Consider the following 20,992-nt stretch of genomic DNA (forward strand, 5'->3'; position numbering starts at 1 on the left):
ATGGCCTCTGGAAAAAACATCAGCAAAAGAACTGCGTGTTAGGAACTTCACAGATGGGTTTCCAAGGCCGAGCAGCTACACACAAGCCTAAGATCAAATTGCACAGCGCCAAGCGTTGGATGGAGTGGTGTAAAGCATGCTGTCACTGGACTCTGGAGAAGTGGAAATGTATTCCATGGAGTGATGAATCACGTTTCTCTGTCTGGCAGTTTGATGGACGAGTCTGGGTTTAGCAAATGCCAGGAGAACGTTACCTGCCTGACTGCACTGTGTCAACTATAAAGTTTGGTGGAGGAGGGCTGATGCTATGGGGTTGCTTTTCAGGGGTTGGCCTAGGCCCCTTAGTTCCAGTGAAGGGAAATCTTAATGCTTCAGCAGACCAAGACATTTTGGACAACTGTAGCTTCCAACTTTGTGGGAACAGTTGGGGAAGGCTCTTTTCTGTTCCAGCATAACTGAGCCCCAGTGCACACAGCAAGGTTCATAAAGGCGTGGAAGGTGTGGAAGAACCTGACTGGCCTGCAAAGAGCCCTGACCTCAGCCCCATCAAACAACCAGGCCCTCTCGTCCAACATCAGTGTCTGACCTCACAAATGCACAAATTTATTTTCACTGAGAACAAAGATCATTTTACATGATTCAAATGTTTCTATTGGTTGCACCTCAATAAACATCAACATAGTTCTTACTCAGGTAATTGAAAGGCAGTATTTACATTTAAATTTATGGCATATATACAATGCTTTCATAAGAGACTCACAAGTGTTCGGTTGTTTACTTAGAGAATGTCTACCAGCTTGTACAAATAGGTCAGAGACCAAAAAAATACCCTTGAGCTTAGACACAGTTGTGTGCGAAGGTTAGACTGCCCTGGTCAGATGATATCTTGTGTTGATTTTGTGAAAAGTGAAAATAAGTTAGCACATCCTCTGCAGAGAACACACCTCTGCACATTTTAACGCACAATTAAAGTACTAAAAACCTAAAATGAGGCCTGTGCAAAAGTTATAGCACATCATATATATTGTGTTTTTTTTTTTTTCCATTATGTAAATAGAGATGTTGCACTTAAATGTTTCACATGCACATAAACATACACATAAATATTTCAGTTTGGTCGCTGTAGAGGATGTGTTAACTTATTTTCACCAGGGGTGAAATTTTTGCATACAACTGTACTGCCAGAAACAATAGTCATAGAAGAGAAAGATACACAATGCTAAAATAAGACATAGGTTATTAATTTATATTGATGCAACATAATTTATTCTTGCCATAGTTGAATCATGTAAATGCAAATTTAAATTTAAATGCATCATTTTTAGCATTGTTCATTAATGTTCAGACGTATCTCTTCTGTGGAGAAATGGTCCCCAGTTGTAGGCTGACTAGTCACAGGCTAACTGATTACCCTACACATGGGATTTTCCTTTAAAACGCATTATTGAGGCCTCAGTCAGTTCCAAAGTCAATCTTCTTTCATATCCAACCACGATTTCCTAATTAACAGTTTACTTTAACCCTTGAGGCTGCTATTCTATCTGAACAGGACTGTTATCACATTTACCAAGCGCATCTGTGCATAGCCAAGTTTAGTGCCATATTTCCATATACAAGCAAACATTAGGCAGGAGGAAGGAATATCTGGATATTATACAACATCGTTCCACACAAAAGCTCCATTATATTTCCTTATGGATGCTGTGCATGGAAGGGAAAGTCCCCGCGCAAACCCATGTGCGTCCACAATAATAATGGAATGTTTTCTCTGTGTACCTAGCATGCGTTCATATTTCCAAAATTTCCTTATTGTCTTGTTTTTTACTCTGATGGAAGATGAAACTCAGGACATTTTGAGCTGTGCATTGTAAAGCCGAAAACACTTCCTTCCTTGATCTGGTTCACCAAACTAGGCTCCGTTCCAGACCAGGAAGTAAGAGTTCCTTTTCTTTAAAAGCATAGAAAACGTTGCTGCCAACAACTGAAAGCAAGAGTTTGATTGACATTTCTGAACAAAGTGAAGACGGACTAAGATGACACTGTTTACAGGGAAGAGGAAAGACTGAAACCACTTAAAAGTTGGCAAAGTTGCCATAATGTCATCATATCTAATGTTATATGTCAACATTGAAACACAAAAAAACAATGTTGTGAGCCGGAAACACATATATGGATGTTTTGTAGTGTACATAGACAATTATCACGTAGTGTTGATGCAGATTAGTTGAGAGTGCTTAGTGAAGCACTGCTGGATACTGATGCAGCCACCTTCTGATTTGGCTTGTAATAACAACGCAGTACGACTGTTGTGAGAGATTTAATGAAGAGCTATGTAGTTTTATTTGACTACCATTTTGCTACCACACAAAAATTTTCTTGCATAATTTCCCCGTCTGAATTTGCACCAATGGAAGTCAAGGGTATTAATAGGGAGTTTGTGCACACATTTGCTGCAGTAACAGCCTCTACTCTTCTGTGGAGGCTTTACACTAGATGTTGGAACATTGCTCTGAGAAACAAGAGCATTGGTGAGGTCAAGTACTGATGTTGGATGATTAGTTCTGGATCACTTCATCTCATCCCCACAGGTATCAGACGAAGCTCCATCACTCAGAGAACACAGATCTACTGTTCCACAGCCCAACGCCGGTAGGCTTTATACCCCTCTTGCTGACGCTTGCCATTGGAAATGGTAGCCTTAGGTTCATGTATGGCTGCTGCAGAGTGTCCCATGTAGATTATGTATGTAGATTATACTAACCGAACGCCTGTGTCAGCAATGGATACACAAAAGTAGCTGAATTTACTCACTGGAGGGAGTCTTGAACACACTGGGCCTGATTCATAAAACGTGTTGCCAGATTTAATGTGATAAGAGCACACTTGCTTATTCATATACAACAATTTCAAGCCTGTTTTACCATTTGCAGCAGATGTGACACTACTATCCTTTTCCCTCATTTGCATGTGCCGTATTCATAACAAAACACCACCCCGCCAAAAACCACGCCTGAACCAGTGTGACGGTGAATCCTCTCTAGGAAGAATGATTTTATGCGTGTATAACTGTTCAAACCTGTGTTTGCTAGTCATGAACTGGTTAGAGGTTTTAAATTTGGCTCAAAATGAGCTAAAATTATCACGACTGAAACATTATGTAAAGTTTTTGCAGTGTTATGATTGTTTTGGTTGTGACAGAATAGAATGTTCAATCATTTATTTGAATAAAATAAACATAATTAAGGTAGAGGGTCACTCAAAGCAAAAGTCCAAGTCAGTTAAAAGTCCCAAATGTATTGTCAACTCTGACTATAAACCAATTCAGGAGATTGATCCATATATAGTATGCACAGCTAAACCTACACATCACTTTATATGAGCATTTACACTCTCAAAAGTGATCAGTGTTAAATAACAACACACTAACCTGTTTCATCCATTTTAACACTTTTTGTGTCGCATTTGTGTCTGATTTAAACCATTCTGTGTTAAAAGCAGCCCAACATGTGTCATCCATAAATGGGTATAGAAAACCTTTAACACATTTTGTGTTAAAAGTAACGCAAAATGTGTCACCTCCAGCTAAACACTGATGTGTCTAATTAGAGACAGAATGTGTTGTTTTTTAACACATGGTTTAAGAGTGTAAACAAAGCAGCGTATTAGTTGAGAAACTAGGGCAAACATAGTCAATGTCAACTGTATGGAAAGATTGGAGGTAAAAAGTTTCCCACAGCAGCATATGAAGAATTTAAGTGCAGGTGTGCAGTGGTGGTTAAGAGGTGTGTGATCAGTCTATGGTAGATCTTCAAGCATGTTGAATTCTATTGGCTTTTACTGAGGACACGTGAAAATACTGTAACAGTAAGGAGGAAGCAGTGTACTAATCATCACCACAATGACTGAAAAAGACTTTATTATGTGGTTACATGTTTTGTGTGCTGTTGCTTGGTCAACACTAAGTTTTATAAATTAAGCCCACATTGTGCCCACACACATATAGACATGTTGATAAATAAATACAAAATAAACTAAAAATAGGCAAAAAACAAGTCCGAGGCAACCACATCCGCAGATCTGCAAGTGTATCTGTTGAGAACATTGGTGCTGATATGTGTTAGCATTACCATTAGCTCTCAGCGGTTATTGCTCAAACAGGAAGCTGGTCTTTTCCTCTGAGAGGTGTGAGGTTAAAAGAAAAGGCACTCGTTATTTTTACATGAGACGTAATGGAACCAAGACAGGGAGCAGTATATTTGTTTTTTAATGTGTGCTTGTGAATGTGTGTGCAAGAATATCTGCAGCAATGCAGCAATCTGCAATGGTGTGTGTGTGTATGTGTGTGTGTGTGTGTGTGTGTGTGTGTGTGTGTGTGTGTGTGTGTGTCTGTCTGTCTGTCTGTGCAGTATGGTGCAAAAGTCAGAGGCTGCTCTTTATTATGTACTTTATTATGTACTAAGAAGACAATATACACAGAGCAGTATATACATAACTATAGTTAATATTTTGATAATAAATCAGAATATGTGCAGTTTTAATATGAATATTATGTAGTATGAATTAACAAACCTGTGTGCAGGGACAAATAAATAGGACTGGAGATAAAAGAAGTGTTGTAGTGGAAGGAGTGAGGACCAACCAAACAGCAGTGAAATTTATACAATTAAAGAATTGTAAATAATATTAATCAGTGCAGTGACATATATATCTACAGACACTGTACAGTTTACAACATACTTTCTGCTGTAAAGTTGATTAACTGTACAACTTTATTGTAGCACTACTCTAATCAGACAGAGAGAGAAACATGTATATATATATATATATATATATATATATATATATGAGGAAAAGACAGCTATTATGCTATTTTATCAGTATAAAACTTTTAATTTTGCCAAAGCACTTTATAATGCTAAATTAATTGTTTTGTTTTTTTCAATTAAAGTTTAATTTCTTCTCTTTTAAATCTATTGTTTTAAACATGTTTTAATATTTCTATTCTTCTAAGTCTTTTTGAATTTTAATTGGAAGTATCTTTGTGTTTCCTCATTTGTAAAGCACTTTAAATGACTAAAGTGAATAAAAGGTGCTATAAAGTTGCCTTGCCCTGCCTTGCCTTGCCTAAGGACTTTTATTGTGAAGAGCAGTGGGAGGGATGTGTGTGTGAGCATAGAGCTGAGAGAATCAGATATGAGCTGCTCTACACAGGTACGGTGTTGTTGTGGCAAACTTTAGCTGGAGAATAAAGCACTGTGACTCTTATTTTATATATATATATACACACACACACACACTGTTGGAACAAAACGTAAAGGTAAAAATACTTTACACTTAATGTAAGTCAGTGGAACCTGACTTTTTTCCAAGTCATTCTGGGTAATTTCTTTTGGTCCAATACTCAAGAAATGTACACACAATGTAAAAGGCAACAGGAATTTTGAAATGATGTCAAAAACTGAAAAACCAACAACAAAAAAAACAAAAAACAAAAACTGAGATACAAGGGTTTCTTCCGACAGCATTGTTTATTTATACACACACACATATATATATATATATATATATATATATATATATATATATATATATATATATATATACACGATACATATACAGTCCTATTCGAGCTGGATTGGTTTTACCAGAAGAAGTCGGAAATGTAATTTCTGTGTGACTTGATGGGCCAATTTGTGTGGGATCTGTGTAATTTTCCCATATTACCCCAAAAAGCCCAGATTACTGAAACATCATCGCGTGGATGTTTGTGTAAGCATTATGCGACAGGTACTACACTTGCTAACAATAACAACACGTTATGGGGCTAAATGGCAAATATGGGGCCATTTAGATGGGGGCAGAGACTTTACATGTCATTGCAGGATGACGTCTGTTATCAACAGCTATTCAAAAAGATGGTGCAGCAGGAAATATACACTGAATTGTTGTGGATTTCAGTAGTCTTGTCATGAACTTAGAGGTTAAGAAATTGGGTTACATCAAGGTCAATTTAGCTGTTAGCCTTATCTTCAGGTCACAAAAAGAAAGAAAATTTTCTATTACCAGATTCTATCACCAATGCGAACTGGACCACTACTGTTATTAGGACTACTGTTACTGAGGGAACTCTGAGTTTAGTGAATTGTAAAAGGCAATTCTCTTCAGAATTATTACTTAGCAGACTTGTAAAACATGGACATTGCAGGTTCACACTAAATTAAAATATTATTATTCTTATATTAATATTGTTACATACAGATACTCACACACACACACACACACACACACAAGTACATATATGTGTATAGGTAACATGTGAACATGTGAAACATGGTGGTGGTAGTGTGATGGTCTAGGGCTGACTTGAGTGTGATGGTCAAGTCCTGACTTGAGTTCATGCTTGAAAACCCTCCAATGTAGCTGAATGAAAACATGAAACACATAGATATGTGCAAATGTTTCTCACACCTGTTGGGTGATCAGTTTTTCACTATGCTAAATTAAGTGTGCTGCAGGTAGAATCTAACAAATTTGTGTGATAGCAGGGGGCATTCAGGAGAAATCTGGAACCAGACTTTGTACTTCAAACTAGTTCACAAGATGCAAACTACTGTCTTTATACTGTAAATATGTTTATTTGTATTTATTATAATGATATATAGTATTTTTACAAGAAGAAACAAACTGAAACATCCTGCCAAGACAAAAGGTTAAATAATGTGCCTAGGTGTCTGTGGCATAGTACTGTATAAATACTCTCCTCCCGTGTAATGCCTCTATTTGTCCAGTTGGAGGCAGAATAAGAGCGATATTTCTTTATCATCACACCAACAGTGTTGAGACACATGAAGAACTTGCGCAATGCCACAGAAGCGGAAAGCAGCTGCCCCACATTTTCACAGCAGTAGGAGGTTTTCCTTTTTTTTGACACCTCCACATTGATCATTTAAAGATTTTAGGTGGTGGAGGAGACGTGTAGGAAGAGGACATGATATCTAGAAGACATACAGTCTAGAAACTGTGTCAATGTCTGTGAAGAGTCAGAGTAGTGTGGAAGTTTGAATGGTGCGTCCACTCAGAGATGAAGATTCATGAACACATAACCGTCTTCCTCACCCTTTTACTCACAATCAGAGGTAAGCACAGGATTATTTTGTATGTATGTATATTTTTATATACTTTGCCGCTGTCCAAAGAATAACAAGTAAAAAGAAGTATCTTAAAAATTGTAACTTTACAGGAGAGGGCAAAAACCTTCTTTACTTTCAATGTAAGTTGATGTGAATAGATTTTATCTATTGATTTAATCTATTTATCTATTTGATCTATTGGTCAAATCATCATCAAATTGTCACACAGTGTAAAGGACAGCCGCTGAGCTCAAGTTATGCAGAAAACAAAAATCGCAAAAAAAAATTTAATTTTTTTTTGGGACAGCGACAACATATATATTATATAAAGACACATTAGAAAATTAACAAAGGATGTCATTTGACTGAAAATATGTCTGCATTAACTGCATTTGTGGCTGCATTTTGTGTTGAGGTAATATCCATATATGCCAGTCTGCTTGAATAGAAAAGTGTGGCTTAAATATTTAATAAAAAGTTCCTACTATTTACTCATAGAAACTTATTAATATTGATGAATGAGGCCAAGTAAGCTCCATAGTTATTGGCACCCTTGGAGAAGATGGGGAAAAGGCTTATAAAAATACCTTTGTGGTTAATTAGCTCAATTTAACATGAAAATATAAGAAATTTAAGCTTTAATTAATGTAAATGTAGTCACAGAAAACAAAAACTCATATTACAAAATTATTCTTAATGGCTGTGTCAAAAGCTTGACTGTGTGGCCACTGAACCATTTTATGCAGATTTAGACATGTATTTTGGATCATTGTCCTGCTGGAAGATCTAACTTCAGCACAGTTTTAGCTTTTTGGCAGCGGCAGATAGATTTTCCTTTCAAATTCACCTGGTACTTTATGGAGTCCACATTCTCACAAGGTTCTCAGGGCCTTTGGAAGAAAAACAGACCCAAAACATCACAGACCCTCCACCATACTTAACAGTGACGGACAAAGATCTTTTCTGAAGTTTCCGTCTTTTTATGTTTAACCCACCTTGAGTGTTGGTTGCTCTTCTGAAAAACTGGTTTCAGTCAGAGTTCCAGAGTTCCAGTAACATCTAGTAAACTTCAGGTGCTGACTTTTGTAGTTAAATCAAAGAAAAGGCTTTTTTTGGGCACACATTCTGAATAAATTGCTGGCATGGACGTGGCATCTTAATGGTATTTTGATGACTTGGTGACTCCAAATTCCTACTATCTTCTGCAAATCTCCAAATGTGTTAAATTCTTTTTGTCTTGTATCATTAGTGTGTTCTTTTGTGTCTTCACCACGTTGATGAATGATGAAGGGAATTTGTCCTCTGTGTCACCTCATATTTATACCCCATTGAAGCAAAATATCATTGTTAAGCATATAAGAAGGGTACCAGTAATCATGCCAAAAATATTTTTAAGAAGAGTTTTTGTTTTCTTAGACTAAATTTACTTCAATACCCCCTTTTAATGGTCAGAGCCCACTGGCAGGCCCAAATCACACACTTCTATACCCTAAGAATAGCTCAGCTAGTTTGTATTGAAGTCTCTGTAGCCACTGAATAATAAGCTGTAGTATGTATAAGCATGAGACTAATGAAGCATGAGCTAATGAAGTACAGAAATTTTTAATTATGGACAAGAATATGCCACTGATTTTAAAAATGACAGTATATGACATGACAATATAGTACTAGACAATGCAATGTGACAATATAGCACTTCCTTGCAAAGCTGCTTTGTGACAACACATTGTAAAAAGCGCTATATAAATAAACTTTACTTACTTACTTACTATATATTAAAGACAGAAACTGGCTAAAAATGTTGGCATTTATGCAGTTAGCGGTAGTGAACGTGAGAAAAAGTTTGATACTACTCTGTATTAGAATAGAAGTGGTTAAAGACGTTTTAACAGGATGTGGTTAAACTAACTCTATCACTGTTAGTTTATATATCTATATCCAATAGAATGGGACACTCTGGAGCACGAAGTATTCATGAGCCTAAGGTCACCATGCCCAATATAAAGTGTCAGCTAGAGGGGAGTAAAGCTCACCAGCTCTGAGCTGAGGAGCAGTGGAACTGCTCTCTGGAGTGATTGTGCTCCATCTAATACCTTCAGATGGGTTGGAGTGCTGTTTATGAACGAATCACCAATCATCAGTACCAGACCTTGTATGAAGTCTACCCAGAAGAGTGGAGGCTGTTACTACAGCAAAGAAGGGGCAAACTCCATATTAATTCCCTTGATATGAGAAACAGGTGTTTACAAACATTTAGACATTTAGTGCACTAGTGGCCATTTATTAACCCCTTTATGAGCTCCACCTAACTCATAGGTTCACTATATAGGTGTAAAATCACAGAGTCTGGCCCAGCTGTTTCCAAGCACTATATATCAGCCCTCCTATTCCATTCATCATTGCTCAGGAACATTGCTGGCCAGATATTTTTCTGGGTGGTGGACCAACAAAGCTGTATCACTGAACTGGTAGTGTGGAGGTTCTTAATGTAGTAGGTAAACATAGTTAAAGTGTCAAAAGCTTGACTGTGTGGCCACTGAACCATTTTATGCAGATTTAGACGTGTGTTTTGGATCATTGTCCTGCTGGAAGATCCAACTTCAGCTCAGTTTTAGCTTTTTGGCAGCGGCAGATAGATTTTCCTTTCAAATTCACCTGGTACTTTATGCAGTCCACATTCTCACAAGGTTCTCAGGGCCTTTGGAGGAAAAACAGATCCAAAACAACACAGACCTTCCACCATACTTAACAGTGATGGACGAAGATCTTTTCTGAAGTTTCCGTCTTTTTATGCCTTGAGTATTTGTTGCCAAAAACTCTTTTTTTGTGGTAGTGCGGAGGTTCTTAATGTAGTAGGGAATCATAGTTAAAGTTTCAAAAGGTAATATTCCCTCACCATATAGTCCAGCCTATATAGATCAGCCTATGGCAGTTTAGCCCCACCCTTCTCTTTCAAGTTATAAGGAGTGTTATAAGGACTGCTTTTTGGATGAGGCACTGTACATAGTAGCAAATTACAAGAGAGATCATTTACATATATCAGTCTTAAAGTCACAATAACAAAAACAGCCTCTTAAATTCTTAGAGAGTTTAGAAAATGGTTTTGTAAAAATGAATCATGACTGTTTTTTCTTTCTTTTTGTTTTACATAAAACCACAAAAATACTGTAGGTGTAGTGAAGGTTGAGTTGGATATATGGTCTGTGGGCTCCCAAGGACTGGGCACTGGTGTTGCTCAGGTTTTTACAGGCACCAGTGTCACTGCTAGATTGAGAGTGGTGCAACACCCAAAACAATACAGCCAAAAGGGGCTCTGTGGTAGAAAACTGACCATTGGTTAAGGGTTAGAGGATGGCAAACAGATGAACAGAAGAAGTTGGACCAACAAGGAAAGGATTTCTAATAAATTAGCATTGTGTATGACTACATCTTTGAAACTCATTAATATACCCTTGATTTTCTCTTTAAAGGTATGACAGGCACCGATGCCATCTTGGAGGGAGAGACCTTTAACTTTAATCTGCCGGATGTGCCACATGGATCTAATATCACCTCAATTGAATGGAGACACAAAAAGGACAAGAGCACATTGCTGGCTATTATTAACGCAGACAGTGGTGAAATTCAGAAATTTGCTCAGAGGAGTAGACTTGAATTCCTGAAGAACGGATCAATCTACATCAGAGATGTCCAGCAAGAAGATGCTGGGAACTACACATGCAAGATAGTGTTTGAAAGTGGTAGAACAGAAACGTACGAGGTGTCCTTGACCCTGTATTCAGGTAAGTTTTACTCTCCTACCACTTGCTTACTTTCCAAAAGATTTCCAAACTTATCTGCTGTCATGTTTAAAGAAAGGTTTGAAGAAGAAACACAGGTTCTCTGTCCATGGCATGGATGGACCATGTATGTGTCACTTCCTTAAACTATTTCCAGTTAGTTTTGTAGTTCCTGTCCTAGCAGAGTTTTTCTCTGTTCCAGGAAAGTATCAGCAGTAATCAGTAAAAGCAAGTACACAGTTTCTTTACTGTGCTAACTGACCACTCTGGTCAGGATCCATCCTAAAGCTGGCAGTTTCACTTCACTGGGGGAACTTTCAGATCTTTTAAAGAGTGCTTCTGTAATTGTGTCTTCCATTCATGCCTGTGGGAAATATCACTGATGCATTAAATACTATTTTATTTAACCACTCTTATTGAAATATTGATCAATATATAATCAGTACTATAACAGGTCAGTAGGAGAGGTTAGTCAGCAACTGGAAGATTCCTGGTTGTCCTCTTGGGTGAGACACTTAACCCTCCCACTGCCCCAGGTGGCATGGCTCTGCTGTTGGCTCTGGGCTGCATAGTTATGTAGCAGAATGACCAATTTGCATTAATTACATTAATTAATTCACTCTTGACCGAGACCTAGCTTTACTCAGACAGCTGGCAAAGGTTTAAAGGTATTTTTGTACAAACCTGATCATTCTTTCAAGACACAATCATGTTATTTTGTAATCATATAAAGCCAGCTGCATTATTATTTATATTTTTTAAATTAGCAAAACCATTAGCCTTTTTCATTTTTTGAGTAATAAAAAGGAAATGAAAAAAAAAAAATCTTTGTGCTAATTTAGCTCATACTCACTGAAATCTTGAGAGAAATCTAACCCTGAAGTACATTTAGTGTATGAAAACTAAAACCATTATAAGAAAATTAATAAAATCCAAATGTGTAGCAATTATTCTCACCCCCTAGAAATTCTAATGAGCAAATTGGAACTGAGAAATGTTCCCATCAATATTTCTCTTCCATCTGAGTGTTAATGAGCTCTTAAGTGGTCATCCATGACCATGAGGCCAAATTTCCAATGGCTATAAAAAATAGCGACCTGCCTAAAAGGCCCATATCAACTGTTAGGGCAACATTTAAGAAGTTTAAAACAACCAGAGCTGCATCACCTGCATGCCAACAAACTTTTTGATAGACATTTTCCTTCATTTCATCGCAAATATAATTGTCCCCTAGACACTTCTGGAACTTTGAGTGATGGTCAAAGATGAAAATAAAGCTTTATGGCAAAAAACACTCAATTAGAGTTTGACATAGTAAAAAGATGATTATTCAGAAAACAAACTCCTCACTTTCAAGTGTGGTGGAGGGTCTGTGATGTTTTTTGCCTGTTTTCCAAGGATTTTTTGCTGACAAACTAGCTGACTCTACCGAAAGCTAAAGCTGGGTCATGGTTAGGTCTTCCAGCAGGACAATGAATGAAAACATACATCCAAATCCACACAAAAATATTTAAATTAGCACAGATTGATGGCCATCTCAGTCACATGAGCTACAGCCCTTTAAAAACCTTTGGGGTGAGTTGAAGAGAACAGTCCAAAAGAGGAGACCTAGGACCCTGGAGAATCTTGAGAGATTCTGTACTGATGAGGGGTCTCCCATTCCTTTTGTCATAGGAGAAAACGTGTTGTTCATTGGCAAAGGGAGGTGCCAATAATTGTGACAGACGGGTTTTGATAAAGGTTTTTGTTTTATTAGACAAATGTTACTTTAACTAAAGGCTAGCTCTCTCTCATATTGAGCTAATTAACTACAAATACAGTTTTCACCTATATTTACTAAGGGTGCCTGTAATTATGGAGCTGACTGTATTGTGGGATTGTGTAATAATACTTAAAATATACATTAAAATATATATTAATTAAATTGTAACAAATATGCATTATATGGTCAATACCATCCCTAATTATGGTGACACTCATTGCTAACAGATGTATAAAATCAAACAATTAGCCATGCAGTCACCACAGACAAATATTGAAAGTAGAATGGATTGTAATGAAGTGCTCAGAGACTTTAGACGTGCCAGTTTGTGAAACTTCTGTCCTACTAGATCTGCCTCGGGCAAATGTAGGTGCTATTTTTGTAAAATAGAAGCATCCAGGAGCAGCAACACCTCAGCCACGAAGCAGTAGACCACATAAACTCATAGAGTAGGGCTGTCGATTGCTGAAGCACCACCTCGCATTATTCACTACAGAATTGCAAACTGACTCTAGAAGCAACATTTGCAGCCAGGCCTTCTCATCCAAGATCAATGCCTGAGCTCACAAATGCTCCTTTGACTGAATTCAAATTCCCAAAGACACAGTTATAGTGTACTTCCTACAAACATGAAATGTATACAAAGGTTAAGCATTGTGTCCATTTAGCTGTTTTTTTTTTTCCTACAGAAACATCACAAAGTCCAAGTTATAACTCCACACGTGCAACATTAGGTAACTCTTTTTAATCAACATGGCAAATACAGTAATAAGAAACACACTGTATTTTCACAAATTGACCACTGTATGAGATCCCCTTACTTTGGAGTTACTGTGTACAATTATACATTGTAGCTCATCTGTTGATTCACAAATTATCAGCCCTCTTCCTTTCCATACATCATTGGTCAGTTTCTGTCTATGGCAATCGACCATATATTATTTGGGTGGTGAATCATTCTCAGCACAGCAGTGGTACTATAAAGAAGGGATGTGCATTAATTAATGGATTTTTGGTTAAATGTAGAAAGGTAGGCCAATTGTTTTAGATGATAACAGCAGTAAAAAGAGGCTAAAAATTCAGTGGCTTAAATTTAGCAGCATGCTGAAGAATGCATTAAAAACCATTTAATTATTCAAAAATAGTTCATGGAAATGAACAAAAAATCATGTTGGATTGAGAATAAGCTAACGTGGCCAGCAATGTTCCTGAGCAATGATGAATGGAATAGGAGGGCTGATATATAGTGCTTGGAAACAGCTGGGCCAGAGTCTGTGATAGGATATATTATTTCCTACACAAGGTCTTTTCTCCTCAGTGAATGATGTGCTACCATTAGTTTGTCAGAGAAATATATTCCCACTGTTTCTAGATCTAGGGAACATCATCTAGAGCAGTCCACACTATCTGGACTGTCTCTGTTGCATCCTTAACAATGCATCGTTAGTAATGTTTGCCAATCATGGTAGCAAAATGTAATATAATTAATATATTGAGGGAAACTATGGCTATTGGAGCTAAGCTTCCAATTCAAGCCATGAATATCAAAACTGAAAAAAAAAAAACACCTCTACAATAATGCTAATTTGTGCTAGCATACCTATGGGATACTACTACTTTTTAGCGTTATGCTAACAATGATTCACATAAACCTTTTTTGGCCATTCTAGATTAAACAGACTTTTAAAGCTTCTGAAAGATATTCCATGTTTTACTTGAAGCTTATGACAGATCTGTTAGCATAACCATTTTCTAGAAGGCCTAGAGTGAGGTTTTTTTCTCGTGAAATTGGTCCCGCCTACTGGAAATCAAAACTTGATTGGTTGATTCCTCTGTCACTTCTTAAAAGTGTTTTTTTTAATGTAATGCATTAGGCCTTCTCTTCAGGTCTTGAAGTTCTAACCAATAGAGGGACTCAATTAGCCATGCATGTACCTAGATACCATGGAGGAAAATAATTCCTGATTGCCCAATTAATTGAGTGTTTCTGGAATTTTACCCTTTTGTTTCCATTCAAAACATAACAATAAAACAAGAGTAGTAGTACAATAAGGAGTAGTACTACTAATATTCAGAGTTACAAGCATTTTCTATTTAATAAAAATGAACCAAAATTAATAGCATGCCCTTTTTAGTCCCCAGAAATCATTAGACCTGTACTAAATGCCTTTCTAGGTTTTCTCCATCTTCCCATGAGTAACACAACAAATGCCCAAATAGAGATTTCAGTTTTCAAATACTGCCCAGCAGGCACTGGATGTCAATTTGACATTATAAAGATGTTGGACTTTAATGTCAGACACACATTGAATTTTTCTAAAAATGAAAACCAGGTTGACATCAAAACTCAAAATAAACATCACAGGGTTGACATCAATCTCCAATGTTAGACAGGGGCAATGGGCAACCATAGCTGTGGTGCCTGGGGAGCATTTGGGTGTTTAGCTCAAGGGCACTTTAGAAGGAGTCAGGAATTGAACTGCCAACCCAACGATTAACAGGCAACCCACTCTACCACCTGAGCCGTGGCTGCCCCAACCAAACCCACTGGTCATGGAGTCAGTCGTAAAAAAGCTATAGAGGAACAGCCATGAAAACGTTCAGAACTTAATCAGACATTAATATTTTCGAAAACACAGGCTTTTTCTCCATTTTAAAAACCTCTTGGTCTCCACGAAAACAAATAATAAAAATGTGCTCTCACTTGCTTTAGTTTTAGCCGCTTCACTTTTTCTAGCTTCTACAAATTGGACATGTCCAGCAGGGTGATGGTGTTTTAAGTGTGTGATTAAGTTTGTTGTTCTGAATGTTTTCGTGGTTGTTCCTCCATGGCTTATTCATGACAAATACAGGCGGCAGAGTGGGTTGTCCACCCATTGCAGGGTTGGCAGCTCAGTTCCAGACTCCTCTGTACAACACTGGAGGCACAGCGTTTTGACGTCAACTCGATTTTCATTTTCAACTAAAATTCAATGTCTGTCCGACGTTAAAGCCCAGCGTCTTCTTGAAGTCAAAATGATGTCCAGTTCCTGCTGGGTGGCACTTGAACAGTTAACCAAGTGCTCAAAAGCCTGTGCAGACGTCTAACATCAACATCTACTTATAAACACATGAGGGGAACATTGTGGTTCTGTCTAATAAGGCAAGATGAGTCATAGGACTGTGGCTAATCATGCCTTACACAAGCTATCCTCGAAAAAACTACCATGCTCTTTTATACCAGCAAGTGTGCACTTCAGACAGTTTGACTACATAAGCAGGGTTAATGCCTGAGGACCATTTGCGCTGTAAGAATTTGGCCCCCAAGTCTATCTAATGACCCCTTGCCTACTGTTTCTAACTCTATACCAGCAAGGCAGAACTACAAGGGAAGGGATTCTAATAAAGTGGCCAATGAGTGTATTCATAATTTATTGATTGAGTATCTACACTGGAAATGAAATGGGTCTCTCGTGCCCATTTCTAAACACCTCTGCAGGTTATTTAACACATCTCTACCTTTCTCTTTCCCCAAGGTAATCAACCTGCTAGTATACTCAAGATTGCCATACCAGTGACTTGTGGGGTCTTAGGTTTGGTTCTGCTTGGTGGTGTAATACTAATCATCTTCAAGTGCAGAAAGAAACGCAGCATTTCAGGTTAGTCTGATAACAGTTCTTGCACATTGGGCTATCATTTATTGTATTGCTGACCACTCAATCACATGTAAACTATGTATCACACTAATACAGTTGACAATGTACAAACATAGAACAGGTGCAATAGTTTGCTTACATATATACATGTAAAAATGTAAAAAAAAAACATGACTTTGACAATTATTTCTTTTTCCAGTTGAATCTATTTATGCTAACATGCAGTATATTAAGGAACAACAACCAAAGAAGTCAAAGAGGCCAAAATGAAGGATGTGAAATAAGCCAGCTGTCCCTGCCTTATATAGATATAACTACTACATTTCATCCACATCTACTACACAGTGCAGCACCGTAGTCATAACCCAAAACAACCCCAGTGTGTGGTTTTTCTACTGCGCTGTTTTCAGCATCTGCACTTTGTTGTGCAGTTTCCAGGAAACTGTTTTAAAGGCAAGTATGGTGGGCTTTACTGCTTCAGTACTTCCGATAGTGCTAATGCCATGCTGTTTGTTGTAGTAGATGTTTTGTACATGCGCACTGTTGTTAACTTTTAACCTTGTTGTTTACTTAATAACCCTAAACTTAAACCTAACCATAAAGAGAATTTACATTGATTTTCATTTATTTCTGTATAATCCAAGACTTTCAGAGATATTTGATGTGAAATGGTTAATTGTAGAAAAATTTAGCAATTCTGATTTCTTTACAGTGGTGCTGATCAGAGGCAGGGGTCGTGATATCTACAACACAAATAAAGCCAATTTATTCACTATTCAAAACCACCAGTGAACCTACACATGTAAAGTGTACTACTACTACTAATAATAATAAATATATTTTCTGATGGGACTATTTTGCCTTACAATACTCATGCATGTGTTTTAAAAATAAATTTTAGGCCAATATGATCATAGAACAATGTCTGAGGCATCAGGCAATGTATTCGTAACTATTTAATGTAACGACTTTTTGTGAGGGATCTTTCAGAAGCAGTAAACACTTTGGATGTCTGGTTCCTATCACCACCACTGTGGGCAATTCAGAATTTTTTTGTTTCTCTAGAATAGAGCTTTTCACATCAGACCACAATGATTTTGTTTACATTTTAACAAGTTGATTAAGCACAATTTTTCTATAGGGTGCTATCAAAACTAAGTGTTACCTTTTCTTTCTATGTTCCTTTGTTCCTTTTTGCATGTACTCATATCAGTCTGCTCTATGAGTATGTATTTAAAGACAGAATACAGTTCCATTCATTGCTTACTGTTAATTTTAATTTTAATTAATTTTATCATTTGTATGTGTTTGTTTATAATCTTCACTGAGCTGTTGTACAGATAGGATCAACCAGAAAAGGGTCTGATGTTCTGTAGTGATGAAAATAAATCAAGACAAATTAATTTCCAGTACGCTACTAGTTAATCTGCCACTACCTTAAGTTGGCATCTGTATGTTTCTAGGTCAGGGGGGTTTGAACAAGGTCTTGATCATCCAGTAGAAAACGACTGAGTCAGTTTCCTCTAAACAGATAAATGATCTCTTCTCAGAAGTCGATCTGAAGATCTGAATACTGAAACACTTTTCCAACCCTCTGCACCCAAAGTTTATTATTCCAATACCAGGTTGAAGGCCATTACAAAGGCCTTTAGCTCTAAACAGCTCTCAGTTGTTAATGATATAGGTCAAAAAGTGCCAGATGTGTTAATGCTGCTGTGGCTAGCTATCAGAAATTTCAAGTTAGCTGCTGCTGCCATGCTGCAAACACAGCATGATGATGGTAGTGCATGTGCAGCGGGAAAAAACACATTAATTCCGATCTGACCAATCTTGTTAAAGTTGCATGGCTGCAAATCAGAGGTCTATCACATGTAGGAGCACATATGCTACTTTCACACTACCAGGTTGAAATGGCACGAATTAAGATCTTTTTAGACCTGTGTGAACACTATGAAATCTAATTGTTTCAAATCAAATCTGAACCACTTTGGCTGCATCATGAACAACAAACAAACGAACTAATCGGCAGAACAAGCCTTCATTGCACAGTTTACTGGTATCTGCTTTAGGTTGGTGGTGTTGCCACGATTAACACCTTATTAATACAAAAATACATGTAATTCCAATCTGTCTGTTCTCATTAGGGTCGCATGGCCATAAGTCAGATATGTATACGATCTGGGACCATATATGAAAGTGGCTAAGATCTGATTTGAAAAGATCAGACGTATGTGTCCATACAGCTCTGAAAAAAATCAGATCTGTGTCACATTAAGCAATAAAGCAAAAATTTGTGCCACTTCAACCTGGTAATGTGAGCGTTGCCTTTCATGCTCATCTCAATAAAGGCTTGTGCTGCTAGTTCATTTATTGTTCATGACACATGCAGATCATTCAAGTAATGCTCTGGGTTAAAATGTGCACATGCAGGTCGCGTCAGGAAATATGCTTGTTCACACTAAAAACAGATACATGTCATTTGCACCCATTATGTGAACAATGAAGGCAGAAAGCTCGGATCTGTGCAAAAAATCTGAATTAAGCAATAAGGTGTGTAATATGAATGTAGCCAAAGTGGCTCAGACTTGATTTGATAAGACCAGATTTTTGCATTCACACAGCACTGATCTGTGTCACATTGGAGCAAAAAATCAGATTCATGCTACTTAAACCTGGTAGCCTTGTCGTAGCCATTTTCCTCTTTTATCATATTAAAAACTTCCCCAGAGTGGTTGGTGAGTGTGCATGCACACACTGGCTAGGTCATTCTCGCAATAGGGTGGCTTTCTGGTTTAGAAAATGCTCCAAAGAGCACTTCTTTTTAATCGCCAAATGTCTACAAAATAACTATTGTAGCGACCTGCTACTGGTTGGGAACTGGCTCTGAGGAGCTCAGGAGGCATAGCCATGCAAGCAGCCGTGTATGGAGGCTCATGGCACACGCCCTCTTAGAGATGTTAATGTAGTTGTTAATATACTTGTTTATTAACCTCAAGTGTGTATATATATTATTTGTGTTACTTTGTGTTGGGCATGGATTTGGTTGGTTTTGGGGGTTGGTCAATCATCAAGATGAAGCCTGTGGCTGGTGGTGTTCTCCCCACGAGTTCAGTGCTTTGTACATGCCTTTCTGCCCTGTTGTTTAATAAAGAGCCCTTCATGTGGTGGAATCATAGTCTCCCTTGTGTTTTATTTTATGCTGATGCTACACTATTGATATCTTGACAATACTAATCCACATAAATGACAGTTTGTTTCTTGTTAATAATTTTAAAGTATTCAATTAAAACATGCATAAACATCATTTTCTGTCATTGGTGTTACAGCCACTGTACATGCAAATTCAGCCCATGGAGAATGTAGTTTATCCTTTTAAACTGTACACAGAACATAGTTTAAAACTGGTTAATGATATTATAATGTATGAATGATGTCCATATGATGTATAATAATTAGTATAATTAATGATACTGAAATGTTAATGTATTAAACACCTATGATTTATACATTTTAATATTTATAGTGCTAAAAAATTCAGCATGTAAAACCAGTGACAAAGTGTAACACCGATGACATCACATGATTATTTCAACCACATTTTATATTTTAAAGCAGTCATAATGCCAAGTAACAGTGAATAAACATGATACACCACATCAGGACATTGAATGAATATTACTGATCCTGTTAAATCCTTATGACACATTCATCACAACGATTGGTAACAAACACTGAAACAAGTCTGTGATAACAAATATGGCCCAACATCAACACATGAATCAAACCTACAGTTTATCAAATTTGACTACTAAAAACCACCTATAGAAAGTTTGTTAATGAATAACTAGAAAAGGAACAAAAATATAACCATCATGAAAGCTGGCAAAAAATCCAATTTGCATTATACATTTTACCTTTCTGTTCATTATGTCATTATGCCAGTCTATGCCAATGTTCATAGCAATTCATAGTGCACTACTGACCACAATGTTGGTTTGATTAGAACATGTTCAGCTGGTCATTTAGGGAAACTGTGTCAACTTTTTTTTAAATTAAAATGTGAAAGAACTTCTGATAATATTGTGCCAATCAAGCAGCTCATTCTTAGCATTTTAAATTCAGATTTTTTATGTTAGATCTCAAAAAATCTACTGTCCACTGTTATTGGTGTTAAAAGCAAAATTTGTTACACCAGTGGCAGCAACACCAGTGACAATTTGGTATTGAACTTGATTTTTCCAACAGAGATTCCACAGCCTCTCAAACCATGCCTTATCAATCCCACAAATATCAACATATCATGTTCATTAACCATTTACTTAAATGATTTTTTCTCATGTGTTGAAATGAATAACACATCTAACATGCTCACCTGAAAAATAGAGACTGAATATAAGATTATAACTTTGCAAAAAGGATGAGTGGACTTAGCACATGCTCCTTGTAATAAACCATCGTACCTCTGAGCTATACCCCAGGAAGAACTTTATTTGGAATTTGAAGGTTTTTTAAATTCTAAAATGCTAACACCAGTATTATTTTCAGTGTTTGTGTGTTTATGTAACTTAAATGCAACAAATAAAAGGGCAAAAAGTACAATAAAAAGAGTTAAACATGCTTTTATTATTTCAAAACATATGAAATAGTACTAATATCGGAGTTATATGTGGACATTCAACAATTTTG

At 37.1% G+C, this 20,992-nt stretch overlaps 1 protein-coding gene across 2 annotated transcripts; it reads left to right on the top strand.

Annotated features, from left to right (window-relative positions):
• The first annotated feature begins 6,871 nt into the window (after nt 1-6,871).
• On the top strand, nt 6,872-16,976 carry LOC118810447. Of its 2 annotated transcripts, XM_036574214.1 has the most exons (5): nt 6,872-7,136; nt 10,601-10,912; nt 13,361-13,405; nt 16,187-16,309; nt 16,506-16,976. In XM_036574214.1, the coding sequence occupies exons 1-5, from the start codon at nt 7,082-7,084 to the stop codon at nt 16,574-16,576; spliced, it is 606 nt and encodes a 201-aa protein (XP_036430107.1). In that variant the 5' UTR covers nt 6,872-7,081; the 3' UTR covers nt 16,577-16,976. The 2 variants fall into 2 exon arrangements, with proteins under 2 accessions (XP_036430107.1, XP_036430117.1); XM_036574224.1 differs by lacking the exon at nt 13,361-13,405.
• Nucleotides 16,977-20,992: the final 4,016 nt, after the last annotated feature.

The sequence above is a fragment of the Colossoma macropomum genome, unplaced genomic scaffold, assembly GCF_904425465.1.
Source record: "Colossoma macropomum unplaced genomic scaffold, Colossoma_macropomum, whole genome shotgun sequence".
In the NCBI taxonomy this organism is placed as follows: domain Eukaryota; kingdom Metazoa; phylum Chordata; class Actinopteri; order Characiformes; family Serrasalmidae; genus Colossoma; species Colossoma macropomum.